This window comes from Callorhinus ursinus, unplaced genomic scaffold, assembly GCF_003265705.2.
Source record: "Callorhinus ursinus isolate GAN/ISIS: 27379988/994484 unplaced genomic scaffold, GSC_fseal_2.0 scaffold36, whole genome shotgun sequence".
Classification (NCBI taxonomy): Eukaryota; Metazoa; Chordata; class Mammalia; order Carnivora; family Otariidae; genus Callorhinus; species Callorhinus ursinus.
In genome coordinates, this window is record NW_027397098.1 from 13,293,885 (window position 1) to 13,313,682 (window position 19,798).

General features: G+C 45.6%; 1 protein-coding gene across 3 annotated transcripts in view; it reads left to right on the forward strand.

Annotated features, from left to right (window-relative positions):
* The first annotated feature begins 2,221 nt into the window (after window positions 1–2,221).
* The window catches only part of PITRM1 (pitrilysin metallopeptidase 1), a 42,547-nt gene continuing 24,970 nt past the window's right edge, over window positions 2,222–19,798 (forward strand). Inside the window, exons 1-11 of one of the 3 annotated variants that reach the window (XM_025853536.2) lie at window positions 2,222–2,323; window positions 4,607–4,706; window positions 6,589–6,695; window positions 7,004–7,155; window positions 7,724–7,838; window positions 7,913–8,009; window positions 9,170–9,330; window positions 17,397–17,523; window positions 17,916–18,004; window positions 18,806–18,934; window positions 19,543–19,656. In XM_025853536.2, the coding sequence (XP_025709321.1) occupies window positions 2,271–2,323; window positions 4,607–4,706; window positions 6,589–6,695; window positions 7,004–7,155; window positions 7,724–7,838; window positions 7,913–8,009; window positions 9,170–9,330; window positions 17,397–17,523; window positions 17,916–18,004; window positions 18,806–18,934; window positions 19,543–19,656 (1,244 nt within the window). In that variant the 5' untranslated portion in view covers window positions 2,222–2,270. Of the gene's footprint in view, window positions 2,324–4,606; window positions 4,707–6,338; window positions 6,359–6,588; window positions 6,696–7,003; window positions 7,156–7,723; window positions 7,839–7,912; window positions 8,010–9,169; window positions 9,331–17,396; window positions 17,524–17,915; window positions 18,005–18,805; window positions 18,935–19,542; window positions 19,657–19,798 lie in introns of those variants that run through there. The other 2 variants (XM_025853537.2, XM_025853538.2) reach the window with 2 other exon arrangements.

The window sequence follows — 19,798 nt, forward strand, 5'->3', positions numbered from 1 at the left end:
CAACAGAAATTCATTGTCTCATAGTTCTGGAAGCCAGAAGTCCAAGATCGAGGTGTGGGCAGATGGTTCGTTCTGAGGCTGTGACAGGGAATCTGCTCCATGCTTCTGGTGTACCAGCGATCCTCGGTGCTCTTTGATGTATAGAAGTATCACCCTGATCTTTGCCTTCATCGTCACATGGCCTCCTGTATGTGCCAGAGGACCCAAATATCCCCTTTCGATAAGGACACTGCTCATATCCTAATGACTTCATTCTAATTTCATTTCCTTTATAAAGACCCTGCTTTCAAATGAGGTCACAACATATCTTTCTGGGGAGATGTAATCCAATCCGTAACCCTCAAATATTCAGTCGGTTGCTTTTCTACATCCCAGACAGCACCTATTCTGATCGATGCTCATCTTACTAAAACAGTGTTTCCATTATGACATTGGATGTGTTTTTGAAACATGGGATATTTCATAGACAATTTTTAATTTTTAACTTCTACATTGCAATGATTTTTTAATATACTTTGAGATTACATACAAGTGTTAAATTTATATTGGGTGCTGTTCAAAATAGTTATTTATAAATTTTTAGTGTGTGTGTTTGTGTTTGTGTGTGTGTGTAGGTAGCCATCAGTGAGGTTGTATGCTGTGGGAACATATGAGTAAGTGACAATTACTGGATTTATATAGCATCTATCCTTTATAGAGATCAAAATACTCTAACTTCCGGTGCTCGTTTCCCTAAATACTCTCAGTAGGGTTAATAATACCCAACTGTCTCTTCACGATCACAGAGATGCTGTGGTGACTCAGTAGCATTTATCACAGATTCCCCAAGGAAGAAAGGTTTATGCAGGGAGCGTGTTTGTATTAGTGGCTTCTTATCATCACCTCTGTCCTGGTTCAGCTGGTTTCTCCTCTGGATAAAGAGGTACTCGATTACCTGCAGAATCTAAGGCACCGTGGAGAGTTTTTGGGAGACTTTTCAATGTAATATTACCCTCTCCATCGCTGCCACAGCATTTATATTTTCAGACAGATGGCACCCGTCTACTTAGAAGCCTTTCTTAGAGTCCAGAAGCAGGGGCAGGGAGATTTGAGTCCATCTGCACAAGAGTTCCAGGGGGAAGGAATGACGGAGAAAAAGAGAGGAGGCCATGGCTCTGAGGATCTGCAGACAGACATAGGGCCGGACTTCCCCCCCACCCCACCCCCGCTGCAGTGCCCAGGTGTGGTTAATCCCAGGTGCCCTTCCACCCCACAGGCGCAGTACGACCCACCCGCATGATTTGCCCTCCTGGAGCCTCTCTGTGCGTTTCAAGAAGGGCACGTGGGTACTTTGGACAACTTAGAAGTGCGGAGTCTTCCCAGACATGAGATGCAGGTAGGGAAAGCGGTGAGTCAAAACACCCTTGCAGGTGCTTTGAGCTGTCCTGAGGTTCCCTGGGGACATTCTGAGCGGGACTTTTCATAAGGAGGGTGACATCATGGCCTCCTGACCCTGGAAACCATCTGGTGCAGTCCTCGGACCATTTCCCAAAGCCCCGTAGCCAGGGGCTGGGGCACCTAGCGGGCCCCCGGCTGGACGTCCTTTACTCTCGCTTAACTACCGGAGATCTGCAGACAGAGCTGTGAGCACGCACAGGTACAGGCTCACGGCCTCCTTCAGGAGACCAATGACCCCACAAAGCCCTGAGAAACAGGTAGGTCACCTGGCCAGCCTGAGTCCGCCCCACACCTGTGCAACCCACCTCACCTGTACAGGCCCGCCCCTTGTCTTCATAGTCCCGCCCTCCCCTCGCAGTCCCCGCCCCTCGCCTGCGCAGGGCCGCCCCTCGCTCCAACAGTCCCCGCCCCTTGCCTTCACAGTCCCCGCCCCTCGCCCGCACAGTCCCCGCCCCTCCCTTGCGCAGGCCCGCCCCCTACCGCTCACGCCCCTCCCCATGCACGCCCCGGACTCGGCCCTCCCCGGCGCCCCCGCCGGGCTCCGCCCCTCTCCGTTCCTGCCTCGGGCTCCGCACGCAAGCCCCGCCCCCGCCATGCTCCTAGGCTCCGAGGCCCGCGACACCCCTCGGCCTATCGCCCCGCCCACCCCGCGCCCCGCGGCCTTCGAGTCCTGCCCCGCCGCCTCGGGAGCCCACCCTTTTCCTCGCCAGCCTATTGGAGAGAGCGCCACCGTGCACTCTGACCAATGAGAGTCGCGGCCGGTGCGTCACGCCCCCGCGCCGTGCGTCTGGGCAAGTAAAGCTGCGACAGGGGCCCGGTGCGGGTCACTGGCCATGTGGCGCTGCGGCGAAAGGGTACCTTGCTTCCTGAGGCGGCTGAGCGGCGGGTGAGACGCGGGCAGGAGCGAGAGAAGTCGGAGAGGAAGGAGGCGAGAGCGAAAGGCGGCAGGGGCGGTCCCGGCGTGGGGGAGAGCCCGGGGGGCTCCAGGGTCTTGTGCCGGCCCGGCGGTGCCGCGCCGCAGCTCCCTGCTCTGGGGTCCCGGACCCCGACGCCCCTCGCCCGGGGGGCCTTGCGGAGCCTGGTGAGGGCCGGTGCGGTGGGCCCCCGCCCGTCGCCGAAGGAGAGGAGTTCCGGGCCAGCTGTCAGGGTTGCGAGCCGCGCCGGGAAAGCCTGCGGGTAAAGCGGGTCGAGGCCCGAGGAGCCCCCGTGGCCCTGGGCCCTTACGCCATCCCAGAGTGGGTGGCCTTGTGTGCGGATTGTCAGCGCTTCTGAGGTGAAAGTGGCCACTGATGTGGGTTTTAATCCGTGTAATTAAGGTAGTCGCCAGCTTGTGGTTGTCGCTGACATGAGCTCCCGCGCCTTCTCCCTGTGAGCAGGGAGCCCTCAAGACACCTGAGGCTTCCCCTCGAAGTGCTTTTAAACTGCGGTGTTCTTAATAAAATTGGAGCTTCAAGAAACGGAAGTGTTTTTAAATGACTAGATTTACGGAAAAGAGATACAGTCCCGCCTTGAAGGGTCACGCTCTGTGAGTTGGTAGATTCGTCTTGAGTCATGCTAGCTCTCGGAACCTTGTTCAGTCGATGGGGCAGGTTGGCTGTTAGCCCCCATGAAGAAGCCCGCGGTGCTCGTCCTTGGGTCCCCTGGCGCCGTGTCTGAATGCGGCAGCGGGGGCGTTATTCCCGTGTGCGGTTGGGTACCAGGAAGTGTACGGGGAGCCCGTGTCGCCTCAGACTTTTTCTGCATTTTCAGCGTGAGCGTTTGTTTTGGGGGATTGTGCTCTAGACGGTAAAAAAAAACATCTTAAAATCCCCTATTCCATAATTACAGGAGTGGCCAAGTCAGTAAGGCAAGTGTTGGCTGATGGCACAGCATCATGCTGTTAGCTGAGAACGACTGAATCAGTGTTTTTCTTTTTCTGTATCTTCAAAAGAAATATTTTTTGTGAGATATAATAATGTAGAAAACTCGTCGAGAGGGAAAGTATTTAAAAATAGTGTCACCGTTACCCAGATTAAGGTTACCCCTGAATGACCGAGCCTCCCTCCCTCTTAGCTGCGATCTCGCTCCTGGGTTATTTCCTTGCTTTATAGATCGCTGTATGCATGTAAGAGCAAGCTGCAGAGATAACAGCAGCCGCAGGAGCCAGGGGGTCCAGTTTCTTTCCCCCCATCTTCCCAGCCACCTCCTCTCTGGTAACATCAGCTTGCTCTCCCTAAAGCGAAGAGTCTGTTTCTTGATTCACCTCTTTTGTTCCCCTTTGCCGCTTTGTTTCTTATTACACATATGAGTGACATCATACGGTCTTTTTCTTTCTCTGACTCATTTCACTTAGCGTAATACTGTCTAGCTCCATCCGTATTGCTGGTCTTTCTTTATATTTTTACCATCTATATGTATTCCTACAACACAGTAGGATGATACTGTGTCTTGCCTTTGTTGTTGTTTTTTTTTTTGGTTTAGCATTATGTGACCCACATTTTTGTTAGTGCGGTTGTGGTCCATCCATATTCATGGCTAAGCTTATTTCATGTATGGAAATAGTCCCCAATTTATCCATTCTGATGATGGATGTCCTGGTTGGTAGAGTTTGGAACTCTTAGGAATGGTGCCAACATAAAGGGTGTGTGCCGGTACATGATGAGTACGTGTTCTCCAGGACACACAGATGAATAGTTGCTAATTTAAATGATGCCGAATGTTTTTCGAGAATTGTTACTATTTGCACACCTAGTTGCAGTTTAGGCAGTCCTGACAATGATAGATTTCTTACTTTTTACCAGTTTGGTAGATGCGTAATGGGAGTTATTGCCCTACTGTGTACTGAGATGGAAAAAGTCACTTTAACCTGAGAGTTGTTGTTTATACGGGTAAGGAAAATTGGTTACATAATTATAGTTATTCATGAGCATTTACATATAAAAGGCTTGGAACATGTAATTATTAGTTGATATGAAGCTTTAGCCAAGTAGAGATAAAGCTAATAAAATTGAAAGAACTAAAGATTCCAGAAATCAGTTTTCCGGAATCTGTTTGTAAGACGTAAGGTTTAATTTTTATTTGAAATGTCTTCATGACGAGAAAATGTTTTCGTGATGTTGCTGAATTACGGTAGCCGCACAGTTGTCCTGCAGGAGCAGCTAACCTTGGTTCCTTTCCTCCCGTGGATCAGTGCCGGCCCCCGAGCATGGAGGAGGACGGGCACCAGCGCTTGTGAGAGAGCTCGGCAGCACGAGGTGGGAGAGCGGATCCACGGGTTCACCGTAAGCCAGGTGTGCATGGCCCAGCTTGTTGCACAGCCCGGACCCCAGGGGAGCTGGCGTCTCTGTCCCTGCCCCTGGTTCGTCCGTGTTTCTCAGTGGGCTCTACTGAGCGGAGTTTGCAGGTGAAAGGATTTCCTGATTCTTAAATAAGGGATCCCCAGTCCCTTCCCTGAACCCAGCCCCTTGAAGCCTAATGTCTCTAGATTTTAAGTCACACACACACTGGTGTTTGTGCATCCACACACGCGACTGTTCGCTTTGCTCAGACTGCCCCACATCTGTGCGGGTCACATTTTCCTAGCACGTGAGTTTGCTCCACACACAAAATGGGTTTTGAGCCATCTGAGTAAAGAGATTGTGGGCCTGTACATTCAGTGTTTTTTTCTTTTAATGCAGTAACTGAAAAATACACATTTCACATCACTGACTGGCTGCTGGCTTCATGCTGTGGGTAACACTTGTTCCAGACTCAAAAGGCAGGCAGCTCACAGTCCAGAAGGTTACAAGTGTGGCTGCAGTATGAGGGGGAACGTGATGAGACCAAGAGGAAGACGGGAGGCGAGGGTGCTCTGCTAGGGGAACATGGGGACAGCTTCACGGAGAACGGGGGGGGGAATATAAGTGGAAGACGGAGGGCTGGATGTGCCCGTGGTGGTAGTTCCAGGCAGGGCTCCAGGGGGCCGGTTAGCGTGAGGGAGGGGCTCATGGCACTGGGTGAGAGCATGTGTGAGGTCCCTAAAGGCCATGCAGAGGAGCTTGGATGTAGAATAGTGACTGTTAAGGAGGACCTCAGAGTTTTGTTTCTGTATTTTTTAAGTGTTACAGAAACTTCTGATAAAACATGATCCTTGTTTGAGGAGTATTTCCCGTGAAAGAGGTTCGGAGGCAGACAGTTCACTGTTTGAACTGATTTTAAATACGTTGATCATCTCTTACAAAGTAAATTTTTAGATATAGATAATTTAATACTTGTAAACTAAGCTGGCATCACAGCCCTCTTTAAGTAATGTCGTTTGCGTGGAAGGCCCCCACAGCACGTTCAGGGCACCTGAGTTCTAATCTCTGCCCTGCTGGTAGCTTGCTGTGTAAGCACAGACAGTTTCCCTTCACAGCCTCTGAAAAGTGGGGGTGATAAATGGTGTGGCTGTCATAGTGATGTGCTATTGTGATTGAAGTGGAGAGGCCCCTGGCATGGTTGGACAATATAGCACTTTTTAAGGTGCCAACAACTTTTGGGAGGCTTACATGGCTAGGAGACTACTGTCCTCAGGGTCAGGATGTGTTTGTTTTTATCAGAGGTGATTTGGACCCTCCCACTAGGAGCAGGTAACTGGTAGATACCCCAGCGCACCCCTGGGAATTCCTCAGAACTGCATAAACCAGATGAGGCACAGTTTGGTCCCAGGCTATGGCCCATTCCAGCATTTACCTCCCAGGGGGGCCATTCTGAGCCTTCCTGCCATGATGTGTATAAAAAGAAGCCAGCTGCAGGCATCGCAGGCGAGAGCAGGTCTCCTTCAGTGTAGCCTGGTGTGAGAGATGGGGTCTGCGTCCCTGTCTGACCATTCCTCTGAGCCTCAGCGTTTTCCATCCGCAGGTGGGCGTGAGGATCCCTTCCTCACAGGGCTCCCTGGGAACTATTCAGAAAAGTCTAGCAGATGGTAAGCATGCAAAAAGAAAAGGCACCTAGGATGGTCAAGTACATAGGTCTTACTTGGCTCGTTTGTGAGATTCAGGGTTTGAACAAGGTGGTTTCTGATGAGCCTCCAGTCCCAACGTGCCCGCTTCCAACTGTTGCCCAATGACACAGGCCAGGTCTGCGGTGTAACCATACCTGTGCCGAACGCCTTCCCATCTGAGTTTACCTGTTCAATATTTCTTGTTCATTCAGGTAACAGCCATCCCTGAACTGTCCCTGACCGCAGTGAAGCTCAGCCATGATGGCACAGGAGCACAATACTTGCACTTGGCCAGAGAAGACACCAACAACTTGTTCAGGTGCGTGGGGGCATAGCGAGAGCACGTTCCACTGAGAACGTCTGCCATACGTTACATAGTTTAAAATCCTCGTTCACTCAGGTTTTATTTTTATTGACCGTATCCTGAAAACCGAAGGAGAAGGTGAAATGAGTTTATGTCGTCAGCTGCCTAGAGTAAAAGCTCAGAGTCTGAATTAGTGATTTTCTAGGTTGTCGTCGGAGACGGTGTTGACGCGCAGTTGGGTGGTCGTGTGGTCGTAGGTGCGGTCATGGCCGTAGCCGCGCCCTCTGCCTGAGCCTTGGGCTTGCTTCTCTTGTCTCGCTCAGCGTGCAGTTCCGCACCACGCCCATGGACAGCACCGGTGTCCCGCACGTGCTGGAGCACACCGTCCTGTGCGGCTCTCACAAATACCCGTGCAGAGATCCCTTCTTCAAGATGCTCAACCGCTCGCTGTCCACGTTCATGAACGCTTTTACAGGTGAGCAGGTGTCCACGGCAGAGCCGTGCGGGGTCCCCTCCTTGGGGCGGGGCGGGGGAGGCTGGCAGCCTGTAGACAAGAGCACACACACTGTCCTCTGGTCTGCTGCAAAGCTGCTGGAAGCGGAATCCTTTAGGAAAGCCACATTGTGGTCGCATTATAAAAGCTGTAGTTTTAGGGAAAAGGCATATCTGACATTTTTCTGGAAAAGATCAAAATACTATTCTTTTGAAGATGTTGCTATAAAATTTGAGCTCGGTGGCATATGTGAATATGGCAGTGGTGGTGTTTGAGCTGATTTCTAGGAACTCAAGCAGCACGTGGGCTTCTGCTGGGCGCAGAGAAGTGCCCAGGCCTTGAGGTAACGGGTGCGCTGTGTCCTCATCCTGCGGGTCAGGCCTCTGTGCAGAGGTGTGAGGTCATGGCTGGCTGTGCCCCTTCTGCCCGCCCCCAGCCAGGCCTGCCCGGGACAGTAAGGGCTCAGTGTAGGGGGCTGGAGATGGGGCTGGAAGTGGCTCATTCCTATGGGAATCTGTTGAATTTTTAAAATCTTTTCATTTATACCTAGCTAGCGACTATACTCTGTACCCATTTTCCACACAAAATCCCAAGGACTTCCAGAATCTCCTATCTGTGTATTTGGATGCCGCCTTTTTCCCATGCTTGCGGGAACTAGATTTCTGGTACGTACTGATTAATTGATTTAGACTTTAGTATTAGAGTCATTATCATTTTGTAATTACTTACCGTTATTTAGGCAGGAAGGATGGCGACTAGAACATGAGAATCCGAAGGACCCCCAGACACCCTTGACCTTTAAAGGAGTCGTCTTTAATGAAATGAAGGGAGTATTTGTGAGTTTTTATTTTTCCTTTTTAAAACTTTTCCAGTGATCTTTCTGTGTAAAATATCGGGATGTAAATGGGTCTGGAGGACAGTGGACATTCTCTTATATCATTTGATGCACTTCTCATGTGGGACTTGTTGAACTAGCCAGGGGACAGTGCAGGGAGCCCCAGCCATAGGACAGTAGAGGGCCACGCTCCCGATTTTCTAGGGCCCTTGGGGCAGCGAGCAGCTCTCGAGCTGTGGGGTGGGGCCCCTGGTTTGTGGTCTGCAGGAGGTCTGTCAGATGAAAACTGCATGACAGTGTTAAGAACTTGTCTTTTTTTCTCATTCTGGAGTTTCCCCAAGCCTGCATTACATGTTTTGTAATAGTTTATAGGATACAGAAGCAGATAGGAGAGTTTAGCTGTCTCTCATTAAGCCAGACATTAAGGAGATTTGCAAAATGTGCAAAACAGTGCTATTCTTCTCAGTAATATTTCTGTTTTGTTCTGACAAAATTTCCAAAAAAATATTTGATAACATGTACTGATGGGTTAAGATAATGAGTGAATAAATAACCTTTTAAAATGTCTCAGCTTTAATTTCTAACACAGAAAAATTATGTATACACATACACTCTTGTGTAATCAAGAAACCCACATCATCAAAAGGTCTTTGGGGGCCTCATTGATTCTTAGGAGTATGAAGGATCTTGAGACTGGGCAGTTTGAGAACCTCTCCGCTGGGCCCATCCTCCCAGCCCCTCTGACGTTGGAGTCCTGCTCTGACAAATGGGGCTACTCGATTCAGGCCTCTTCCAGTACCTTCTGGAAATTCAAGTCACAGCTCTTCAGAAGCCAATGGGACCCCTTCCTGCAGCTCATGGGCAGGGACCCTTGTGCATCTTTCCTTGGTTCGCATGTCCCTCCCTTGGCCCTCAGCTGTGCCTTTGCTGGTGGCCCATGCACACTGCAAAGTGTTTTTCCTTTTCTTGCAAGACCCCTGATCTTTGGGTCCTGTGTGGAGATTGTGAATGAGTTGCTTGCTTTGTTAGGATCTGCCTGGACCTCCTTGTTTACCACTGCGACAGTTTGAATTGCTCCCAGAATGTGATTAATTTGCTGCATTGTAACATAACACTGGGTGTTATTTTTCACACACATATATATACTTTTTAAATTTGAAGACAGACAATGAGAGGATATTCTCACAGCATCTTCAGAACCGACTCCTGCCTGACCACACGTACTCGGTGATCTCCGGGGGCCATCCGTTGTGCATCCCAGACCTCACGTGGGAGCAGCTTAAACAGTTCCATGCTACTCATTACCACCCCAGTAATGCTAGGTAATTTCATTTTTATAGTTTGTTTAATGGTGGGTTGATTAAGAGTGGACTCATTTGCATATACTAAATGACATGGCTTTTCTCACATTTGGCAAAGAATTGTTTGCGAAGAACTGTATAAATTTAGAGGATTCTTTGCTTAATGGGTTGCCTCTCTCTTATGTGGATGCTCATTCTGAACGTCTACAGCAAGAATTTACATGCCCAGCATGATGGTGACACCACCTCATGAAGGAGGAGCCATATGCTTTCACTCTGCCTCCGTGCGCCTCAGCTTTCTGATGTTTAACACGGGAGTGCGGGCTACTGTCCCTTCCTGAGGCTGACCCAGGACCCAGAGAGCTTGCGGCCCCTGCCAGGAAAGTGCTCCCGAAATGGTGGTTGCCCTTCACTAAACCTGGGATACTTGCTTTGTGACCAATTGCTTGTTTCAGATGCTAATAGTAATAAAACACCAGTATGTGTATTTATAAATCAAACACTGATGGAAAATCAAATTTTCAAGATTACTTTAAATGTAAAAGAATTTAAATTTTGGTTATGAAAACTTTCAAGCATACAGAAAAATATAGAGCCGAGAATAATGAACTTTATACACATACTACGTAATATTCTTTGTCAACATATTTTAAAGGAGATTACAGTCATCATGATGGTTTACCTCTAATATTTAAATTTATGACCCTGAAACATAAAGATATTTTGGGACATAATACTATGTTCACATTTAACAAACACTTGCGTGAAAGCACCTACTACTTATTCCAAATCCAGATTTTCCACTGGTACCCAAAATATATTTTTGAGCCAAATGAGGCCCATATAGTCTGTAAAGCTCTGTTTTTCTCCCTGTAGACACAGGCCATCTGCTGGGTTGGTTTGCTAGCAACTTGATTTATTTACTTATTTTTTTATGCTCAAATTGTTTCAGCTGTATCCCAAGGGAATTCCTTTAAGCTCGTCTTATGTCTTCTTCGTTTTCAGTAACTAGTTTCTGTGCCCCCCAAATCCAGGCTCCTCCTCCTCCAGATCTGTAGCTACTTCTTTCTCCAAGGAGTCCTCCAACCAAGTGGAAACAGGCATTTAGAGATCAGTTTCTCCCTGGACACTAGGGATGCTACTTGTTATTGGAGTGCCACTCTCTAAACCACTGAGCAGACATGTTTAAAGGATCTTTAAGATATTAGCTCCCAAAATCAGATGTGTTTATTTTATTGGGATATAATTGACATATAGCATCGTATTAGCCTTAGGTGTACAACAAAATGATCTGGGTCATGTGTATACCATGAAGTGATCACCACAATAAATCCAGGTAACTATCACTGCACATAGTTACAAATGGTTTTTTCTTATGATGGGAACTGTTAAGATCGGTTCCCTTCACAACTTATATATAAGATACACTGTTGTTAACTACAGTCAGCATGCTGTACGTTATGTCCCCGTGACTTATTCCTCTTACAGCTGGAAGCTTGGACCCTTTCTACACATTTCGTCCACCCCCTGCCTTGGCAACCACCAATCTGTTTTCTGTATCTGTGAGTCTTAGCTCAGACAACAGCGTATTAAAAGAAAAAAAAAATCAGCTGTATCATTGTACCCTTTTTCCCCTGGATGAATAAATGTGTTGTCTTAAAAACATGTAATCTGAAATTTGTAGCCCAAGATTGAATTTTGTGAAGTTCTTTAGTTTGTCAGTGCTAGATGGATTACTATCTTCCTGTAGCTAAGACCATCAAATATTTTAACATACCAGTTACTTCGTTTTTGAAACACCTTTATAGTACATTTAAAATAAAGAGCAACTTTTGGCAGATTTACATTTAATCACTTTTGCATAATTTGTTTTTTATAAAAAAACATCAAAGCCTCTATTTGATCTTTGTAGTCAAAGTAAGTGAACAGAAGGACACCTGGGTGGCTCAGTCAGTTAAGTGTCTGCCTCTGACTCAGGTCGTGGTCCCAAGGTCCTGGCATCAAGCCCCACGTTGGGCTCCGTGCTCAGCGAGGAATCTCCTGGAGGATTCCTTCTCCCTCTGCCCACCCGCCCCCCCCGGGAGTGAACTCTCACTCTCAAATCTTAAAGGGAACAGAATGTATTTCTATACAAACTTCATTTCAATATGGGAATTTTATTATTAGGTGCTATATATGTGTACCTTCTATTTTTTTTTTAAAGATTTTATTCACTTATTAGAGAACACTGGCAGGGTGGGGAAGGGCAGAGCGAGAAGCAGACTCCCCGCTGAGCAGGGTGCCTGATGTGGGGCTTGATCCCAGGACCTCGAGATGGTGACCTGAGCCAAAGTCAAATGCTTAACCGACTGAGCCACCCAGGCGCCCGAGGTGTCTTAGTTTTGTTGACTGTTTTACTTTACTGTGCAGAAGTTTTTTATTTTGGTGTAGTCCCAGGAGTTTAATTTTCCTTTTATTTCTGTTGCCTCAGGTGACCTATCTAGAAAGAAGTTGTTACAGCCAATGTCAGATGGATTTCTGCCTGTGCTCTCTTCAAGGATTTTTATGTTTCAGGCCTGACATTTCAATCCTAAGTCCAATTTATTTTTGTGTATGGTTTTTTTTTTTTAAAGATTTCATTTATTTATTTGAGAGAGAGAGAATGAGAGATAGAGAGCATGAGAGGGAAGAGGGTCAGAGGGAGAAGCAGACTCCCTGATCAGCAGGGAGCCCGATGTGGGACTCGATCCCACGACTCCAGGATCATGACCTGAGCCGAAGACAGTGGCTTAACCAACTGAGCCACCCAGGCGCCCTATTTTTGTGTATGGTTTAAGAAAGTGGTCCACTGTCATTCTTTTGCATGTTGCTGTTCACTTTTCCCAACACTATTTATTGAAGATACTGTCTTTTTCCCATTGCATATTCTTTCCTGCTGTGTTGAAGATTAATTGACCATATGATCATGGGTTCATTTCTGGGTTTTCTATTTTGTTCCATTGATTTATATGTCTTTTTGTACCAGTACCATACTATTTTGATTACTAAAGCTTTGTAGTATATCTTGAAATTTTGGTATTGTGGCTTTGTTCTTAATCAACATTGCTTTGGCTATTAGGGTTCTTTTGTGGTTCAATACAAATTTTAGGATTGTTTGTTGTAGTTCTTTGAAAAATGCTGTGGTTATTTTGATAGGGATTGCGTTAAATCTGTAGATTGCTTTGGTAGTTTTAACAATATTGGTTCTTCCAACCTATGAGCATAGAATATCTTTCCATTTGTGTCATCTTCGATTTCTTTCATCAGTGTTTTATAGTTTTCAGAGTACAGGTCTTTCATCTCTTTAAGTATATTCCAAGGTATTTTTTTTTTTTATTTTTGGTGCATTTGTGAATGGGATTGTTTTCTTAATTTCTCTTTCAGCTACTTCATTATTAGTGTATAGAAATGCAACGGATTTCTGTATGTTTATTTGTATCCTGCAATCTTAATTAATTCAGTTCTAGTACTTTTTTGGTGGAGTCTTTAGGGTTTTCTATATATAATGTCATCTACAGATAGTGAAAGTTTTAGTTCTTCCTTACCAACTTGGATGCCTTTTATTCCTTTTTATTGTCTGAGTGCTGTGGCCAGGACTTCCAGTACTGTGTTGAATAAAAGTGGTAAGAGTGGACATTCCTGTTGTGTTCCTGACCAATGGGAAAAGCTCTCAGTTTTTCCCCATTGAGTATGATGTTAGCTGTGGGTTTTTCATATATGGCTTTTATTATGTTGAGGTGTTTCCTTTAAACCTACTTTGTTGAGGGTTTTTATCATGAATGGATGTTACACTTTGTGAGATGCTTTTTATGCATCTTTTGAAATGATCATAAGGTTTTTATCCTTTCTCTTATTGATGCAGTATAGCATGTTGATTCACTTGTGCATATTGAACCATCTTTGCATCCTGGGAATAAATCCCACTTGATGGCGGTGAATGATTTTTTAAGTATATTGTTAGATTCAGATTGTTAATATTTTGTTGAGGATTTTTGTATCTATGTTCATCAGAGATGATGGCTGTAGTTCTCTTTGTGTGTGGGGGGGTCTTTATCTGGCTATGGTTTCAGGGTAATGCTGGCCTCATAGAATGAATTTGGAAGTTTCCCTTCCTCTTCTATTTTTTGGAAAAGTTTGAGAAGAATAGGTATTAACTCTGCTTTAAATGTTTCATAGAATTCACCTGGGAGGCCGATTGGACTTTTGTTTATTGGGAGTTTTTTGATTACTGATTGAATTTTGTTCCTGCTAATGGGTCTATTCAAATGTTCTTTCTTCCTGATTCAGTTTTGGTGGTTTATATGATTCTAGGAATGTATCCATTTCTTCTAGGTTGTCCAGTTTGTTGGCATATAGTTTTTCATGATATCCTTTTATAAATGTTTGTATTTCTGTGGTGTTGGTGGTTATTTCTCCTCTTTCATTAGTGTTTTTGTTTATTTGGGTCCTCTTTTTTCCCCATGAGGCTAGAGGTTTATCAATTTTGTTGATCTTTTCAAAGAACCAGCTCCTGGTTTCAGCTGTTCTATTTTTTTTTTTATTTGTATATCACTTGTGCTCTCATCTTAATTATTTCCTTCCTTCTGCGGGTTTGGGGTTTTCCTTACTATTTTTCTAGCTTCTTTTAGGTGTAAGGTTAGGTTGCTTGAGGTTTATCTTCTTGAGGTAGGCCTGTATTGCCAAGTAAACTTCCCTCAAAAACATTTGCTGAATCCCAAAGATACTGGACTGTTGTGTTTTTATTTTCATTTGTTTCCATGTATTTTTTAATTTCCTCTTTGATTTCTTGGTTGACCCATTCATTGTGTAGTAGCGTGTTATTTGATCTCCAGGTATTTGTGGTCTTTACAGATTTTTTCTTATAATTGATTTCTAGTTTCCTAGGGTTGTGGTCAGAAAAGATGCATGGTATGACTTTGATCTTTTTGTATTTGTGGAGACTTGTTTTGTGGCCTAACATGTAATCTATTCTGGAGAATGTTCTACATGCACTTGAAAAGAATGTGTATTCTGTTTTAGGGTGGAATGTTCTGAATGTATCTGTTAAGTCCATCTAGTCCATGTGTCATTCAAAGCCATTGTTTCTTTGTTGATTTCCTGTTTAGATGATCTGTCCAATGATGTAAATGGGGCGTTAAAATCCCCTATTATTATTGTATTATTGATTAGTTCCTTTATATTTGTTATTAACTGTTTTATATATTTGGGTGCTTCTATGTTGAGTTCATAAGTATTTGTAATTGTTGTATCTTCCTGTTGGATTGTTCCCTTTATGATTATATAGTGTCCTTTGTCTCTTGTTGCAGTCTTTGTTTTAAAGTTTATTTCATCCAATGTAAATATTGCTAAGCCAGCTTTCTTTTCACTTCTGTTTGCATGAGAAATGTTTTCCATCCCTTCCTTTTCAATCTGCAGGTGTCTTTAGGTCTGAGGCGAGTCTCTTGTAGGCAGCGTATGGATAGGTTTTGTGTTTTGTTTGTTTTTTTTTTTATCAGTCACCCTGTGTGTTTTGATTGGAGTCCATTTACATTCAAAGTAGTTATTGATACGTATGTACTTACTGCCATTTTGTTATTTGTTTTAGGGTTATTTTTCTGGTTTTTCTCTCTTCCTTGCTCTCCTTTTGCCATATATTTTTTTTAGTGCCATACTTAAATTCTTTTCTCTTTTTTTTTTTTTTTTCTTCATATCTGTTACTGGGTTTTGATACGTGGTTACCATTAGGTCTTCTGCACATAGCAGTCTCTATTTAGTCGATGGTTGCTTAAATTTGACCCCATTCTTTACTCCCTCCTGCGCATGTTTTAGGTTATAGTGTCGTACTTTACATCCTTTTATGTTGGGAGACCCTTGATTGATTTTTACAGCTACACTTATTTTTATTGCTTTTGTGTGTCCTCCTTTTTTTACTCTTACTATTGGTCTCCCCTTTCCACTTAGAGTCCCCATTAACATTTCTTGTAGGGCTTTTTTACTGGTCATGAACTTCTTTAACTTTTGTTTGTCTGAGAGGCTCTTCATCTCGCCTTCTCTTCTGAATGACAGCCTTCTGGATACAGTGTTCTTGGCTGCAGATTTTTCCCATTCAGCACTTTGATAGGTCATGCCACACCTTCAGGCCTGCAGTGTTTCTGTTAAAAAACCCACTAATAGCCTCCTTGGGTTTCCCTTTTACATAACTTTCTTCTTTTTCTGATTTTATAATTCTCTTTATCACTGCTTTTTTGCCATTTTAATTACTATGTGTCTTGACGTAGACCTCACTGGGTTGATTTTTTTCTGGGGCATTGGACTCTCTGCCTCCTGAATCTGGATGTCTGTTAAGTTGCCCGGATTAGGGAAGTTTTCAGCTGTTATTTCTTCACATAAATTTTCTACCATCTTTTCTCTGGAATCCATAGAATGCTAATGTTATTATGCAAGTCTTGTTATTTTGCATAATTTTTTTTCTGTCACCTGCTCAGCTTGATTAATTTCCATTGTTCTGTCGTCCAGGTCGCTGATTCGTTCTGCTTCCTGCAGTCTGCAATTTGTTCTGTCTGGTGTATCTTTAATTTCAGTTTCTGTGTTCTTCATCTCTCATTGGTTCTGTTTTATCTCTTTATGGGTCCTCTGCTCTTTTCTCGAGTCCAGTGAGTATCTTTATGACCATCACTTTAAATTCTCTGTCAGGCATAGGACTCATCTCTGTTGTGCTTAGGTCTCTTGCTGTGGTTTTGTCCTGTTTCCGTTCGGACCTTATTCCCTGTCCCCTCATTTGTCTGGCTCCCAGCATCTCTTTCTGTGCGTCAGGAGTCAGCCATTTCCCCTGCTCTCGAGCGTAGTGGGCAGTGTGCAGTTTTTACAGGGTGGCGCTGGTCCTCTGCCAGAGGAGAAGCACTGCCACCGGGGAGACTGGAGTCCGGTGGGCGATGGGCAAAGTGCTTGTGCTCATGGCATGCCGTTTTAACAAGAGGTGTGTGTGTGTGTGTGTGTGTGTGTGTGTGTGTGTGTCCTCAGCTGGAGGTGACCGGCTGCCCCCACCACCGGGACCAAGGCCCTGCAGAATGTGTGTTTTGGGAGAGACACGGTTTTGGCCAGGGGTGCGCTGGTCCTCTGTGGGAGGGGACCCGCAGCCCTGGGACTGAGGCAGGCCTGGCTGCAGTGGGGAGGCACGGAAGCAGGTGAGGTCGTGAATGCTGGTTGGTTCCCGCGGGGGGCTGCCTTTCTGCTGAGGGGCAGGGTTGGGAAGTGGTGCCTGCCAGCTCCTCTGTTCCTGGAGGAGTCTCCCATGACCTTGTCCCTCTGGGACACACTCTGAGATAGTAAACCACCCTCCTTCCTTTATGCCCCTGCCTTTTTCACACTGCTGCTTCTGTGGTGTATCTCCACTGGCTGTTCGCTGTGCTCTTTCAGGGCAGGGGCTCAGTTTCTCATCACCCTCCAGGTTCTCCAAGAGCGGAGTCTGCTGAATTTTTCTTTTTTTAAGATTTTATTTATTTATTCATGAGAGACAGAGGGCGTCCAAGGCAGAGGGAGAAGCAGGCTCCCCACGGAGCAGGGAACCCGATGTGGGGCTCGATCCCAGGGATCATGACCTGAGCCGAAGGCAGTCTCTTAACCAACTGAGCCACCCAGGTGCCTGAGCCTGCTGATTTTTAAAGTTGCAGGTTTAAATCCCACTGGTTGTAAGAACTCAAGAAATTCAGCCCCTCTGGTCTTCAAAGCCAAATGTTAAGGGGATTCATGTTCCTGTGTGGGCTCCCGGTGTGACCCTCTGCTTCCCGCCCACGGGTCCCTTCCTCCAGCGGACAGTCCCATGGTCTGTTTAGCCCCTTCGGCAACTCTGCCCTTCCCGCGCTCTCCAGTGTGGTCTCTTCTCTACATTTAGTTGTGGAGTTTGTTCTGCTGGTGTTTGGGTTGTTTTCCGGATTATTTACCCTGATGGAACTTTTACCTAGTTGTATCTGTGGGACGAGGTAAGTTTAGTTTCCTACTCTGTGTACCTTCCATTTTCTACAAAAAGCCATCTCTGTTGATTTCTCATCTTTTAAACTAAGATGGACTAATATATTCTCTGAACGTTTCAGGTTCTTCACTTATGGCAATTTTCCATTAGAACAGCATCTGAAACAAATTCACGAAGAAGCCCTGAGTAAATTTGAGAAAATTGAGCCAAACACTGCAGTGCCACCTCAGAAGCCTTGGGATAAGCCAGTAAGTGCCCCATCTGGAGAGTAGGCAGTGTTTTTACCCACTAAATACACTGACGTGAAGAGTGTAAGATAAGAGTGTAAAATAAAATTTTTGAATGTTGTGGCCCCTGACTTGAATGTAAGAGCTTCTTTTCTTTTTTTTTAATTTTATTTATTTATTTATTTGAGAGAGCGAGAAAGAGAGAGCACATGAGAGGGGGGAGGGTCAGAGGGAAAAGCAGACTCCCCGCTGAGCAGGGAGCTTCTTAACCCTAAGGCATGGTTACTTGTTTGAAAAGAAAATTTAGTGAAGAGCATCTCTTGGACCCTTTTGTACCTATATGGGTAACTTACTCTATTTAAACCCAGTCGTTCGTACTCTGCACCTACTTAAAGCATCACATTGTTTTACAGAGAGAATTCCATATAACATGTGGCCCAGACACACTGGCTGCAGGTTCCTCTAAACAAACAACCGTCGGGGTCAGCTTCCTCTTACCAGAGTAAGTGTCCATTGTGAAGTGGGACAAGCGCAGCTTAGCCAGGTGGAGGCGAACTCTCCACATTTAATGGTTCGATGGTGAGGATTTAGGAGTTGAGCAGCTGTTGGCTGGCAGGGAAGGTGCTAACAACATCTGGGGTGGTTTGGGGGTAATTGCCTTTAGTAGCTACCCAGAAAAAAAAGTAACTTCTTACCTCATTTTAAAGCTTATTTCTGGGGAGAAAACAGGCTCGGACATCAGTTATTAACATTTCTGGGGGTGGGATGCCATTGAGCGTGAGGAGAGCACAGTGAACACTGGCTTCAAAACAATGTACGACCCATGGAGCTCTGTCATCGTAGAGATGTGGTCGGCTGCGGGCACATGGGCGGGCAGGTGTCCTCAGCTGTGTGGCGGCAGGCTTGGCTGCCCTTGGTGGCCGTGCTGCTCGACCAACTGCCCCATCTCCTCACTGCTCTTGTCTGTGTGTGGACATGCACTTGTAATTGAGATGACACAGGTCAGAGTCCTTGGTGCGCTGTGACGGGATGACATTTGATATGCAGCCAAGTCAACTTGATGGTTCGGGACTCCAAAATGGTCTAGTTTATGAGAGCTTTACAAACTAAAAAAACAGTTCACTCTCTTTTTTCCATATAACTTAAAAGTTAAAATGCAAGCATTTGTAGAACATCTGCTTCTTTGGAAATAAAAGTGTTGATTTAGTAGTGATTTTAATGATTTTGAAAACATTTACGAGGGCCAACGGTTTCCCTTTTTCTCTCCCCCTCCACCCCCCACCCTCCCCGTTTTTAAATGAAGCATCACTGATACATTTGAAGCATTCACGTTAAACCTTCTGTCTTCACTCTTGATCAGTGGACCCAACTCCCCTTTCTACAAAGCATTAATTGAATCTGGACTTGGCACAGACTTTTCTCCTGATGTTGGGTAAGTTTCATTATCTGAGCAGATCAGTGGTGTTTGCATTTGGGGGCCAATTTTGACATTTGACAGTATCTGGACACATTTTTGGTGCTCACAACCCTGGGGGGGTGGGGGAGGTTATTGGTATCTGCTGGGAGGAGCGAGGGATGGAGAATGTTGATATCCCACAGTCATAGGATGGTTCCGCTGCTGCCCCAGCACAGAACTGTGCATGAGAACACTAGTCCAGTACAGCTGTTTTCTATGCCCTGGAGGGCACATTTGGGAAGAGAAAAAAGAAAGAAAGCTTGACCAAGATCTCAGGATGGTGTCTGGCTGCCCGCTTTCAATGCCAGGTTGAAATATTTTTTCAAATCTTAAGATTTTATAAAGCTCAGCTGTTTCACTTCTAGATTTAATTTTGCCGTAACTCTATAAAGTTTAATTGCATTGATTTTTAGAAATGTGAAAAGGGCATGAATGTAATTGTGACCGGTTCTATCTGAGGACTGCTTCAGTGGGCTTTTTCTTGGAAGACTTGGGAGGTTGGAGGGTCCGCAGTTCTGTTCTCCAGAGTATTGGATCTCTTACGTTGTCGGAATTCTGCCACGTGACCCACTTGTGTATTGTAGATACAGCGGCTACACACGGGAGGCCTACTTCAGCGTGGGCCTGCAGGGGATCGCCGAGCAGGACACCCACGCCGTTCGGGACATAATTGACAGGACAATCGAGGAAGTCATCGAGTGCGTGTGGCTTGCACTCTGCAGTCCCGACACCGTCCTCACACCGTCCTCACACCGTCTTCACTCCTGACAATCCCCTCACACTCCTCACAGTGTCCTCACACCGTCCTCACACCATCCTCACACCTTCCTCACAGTGTCC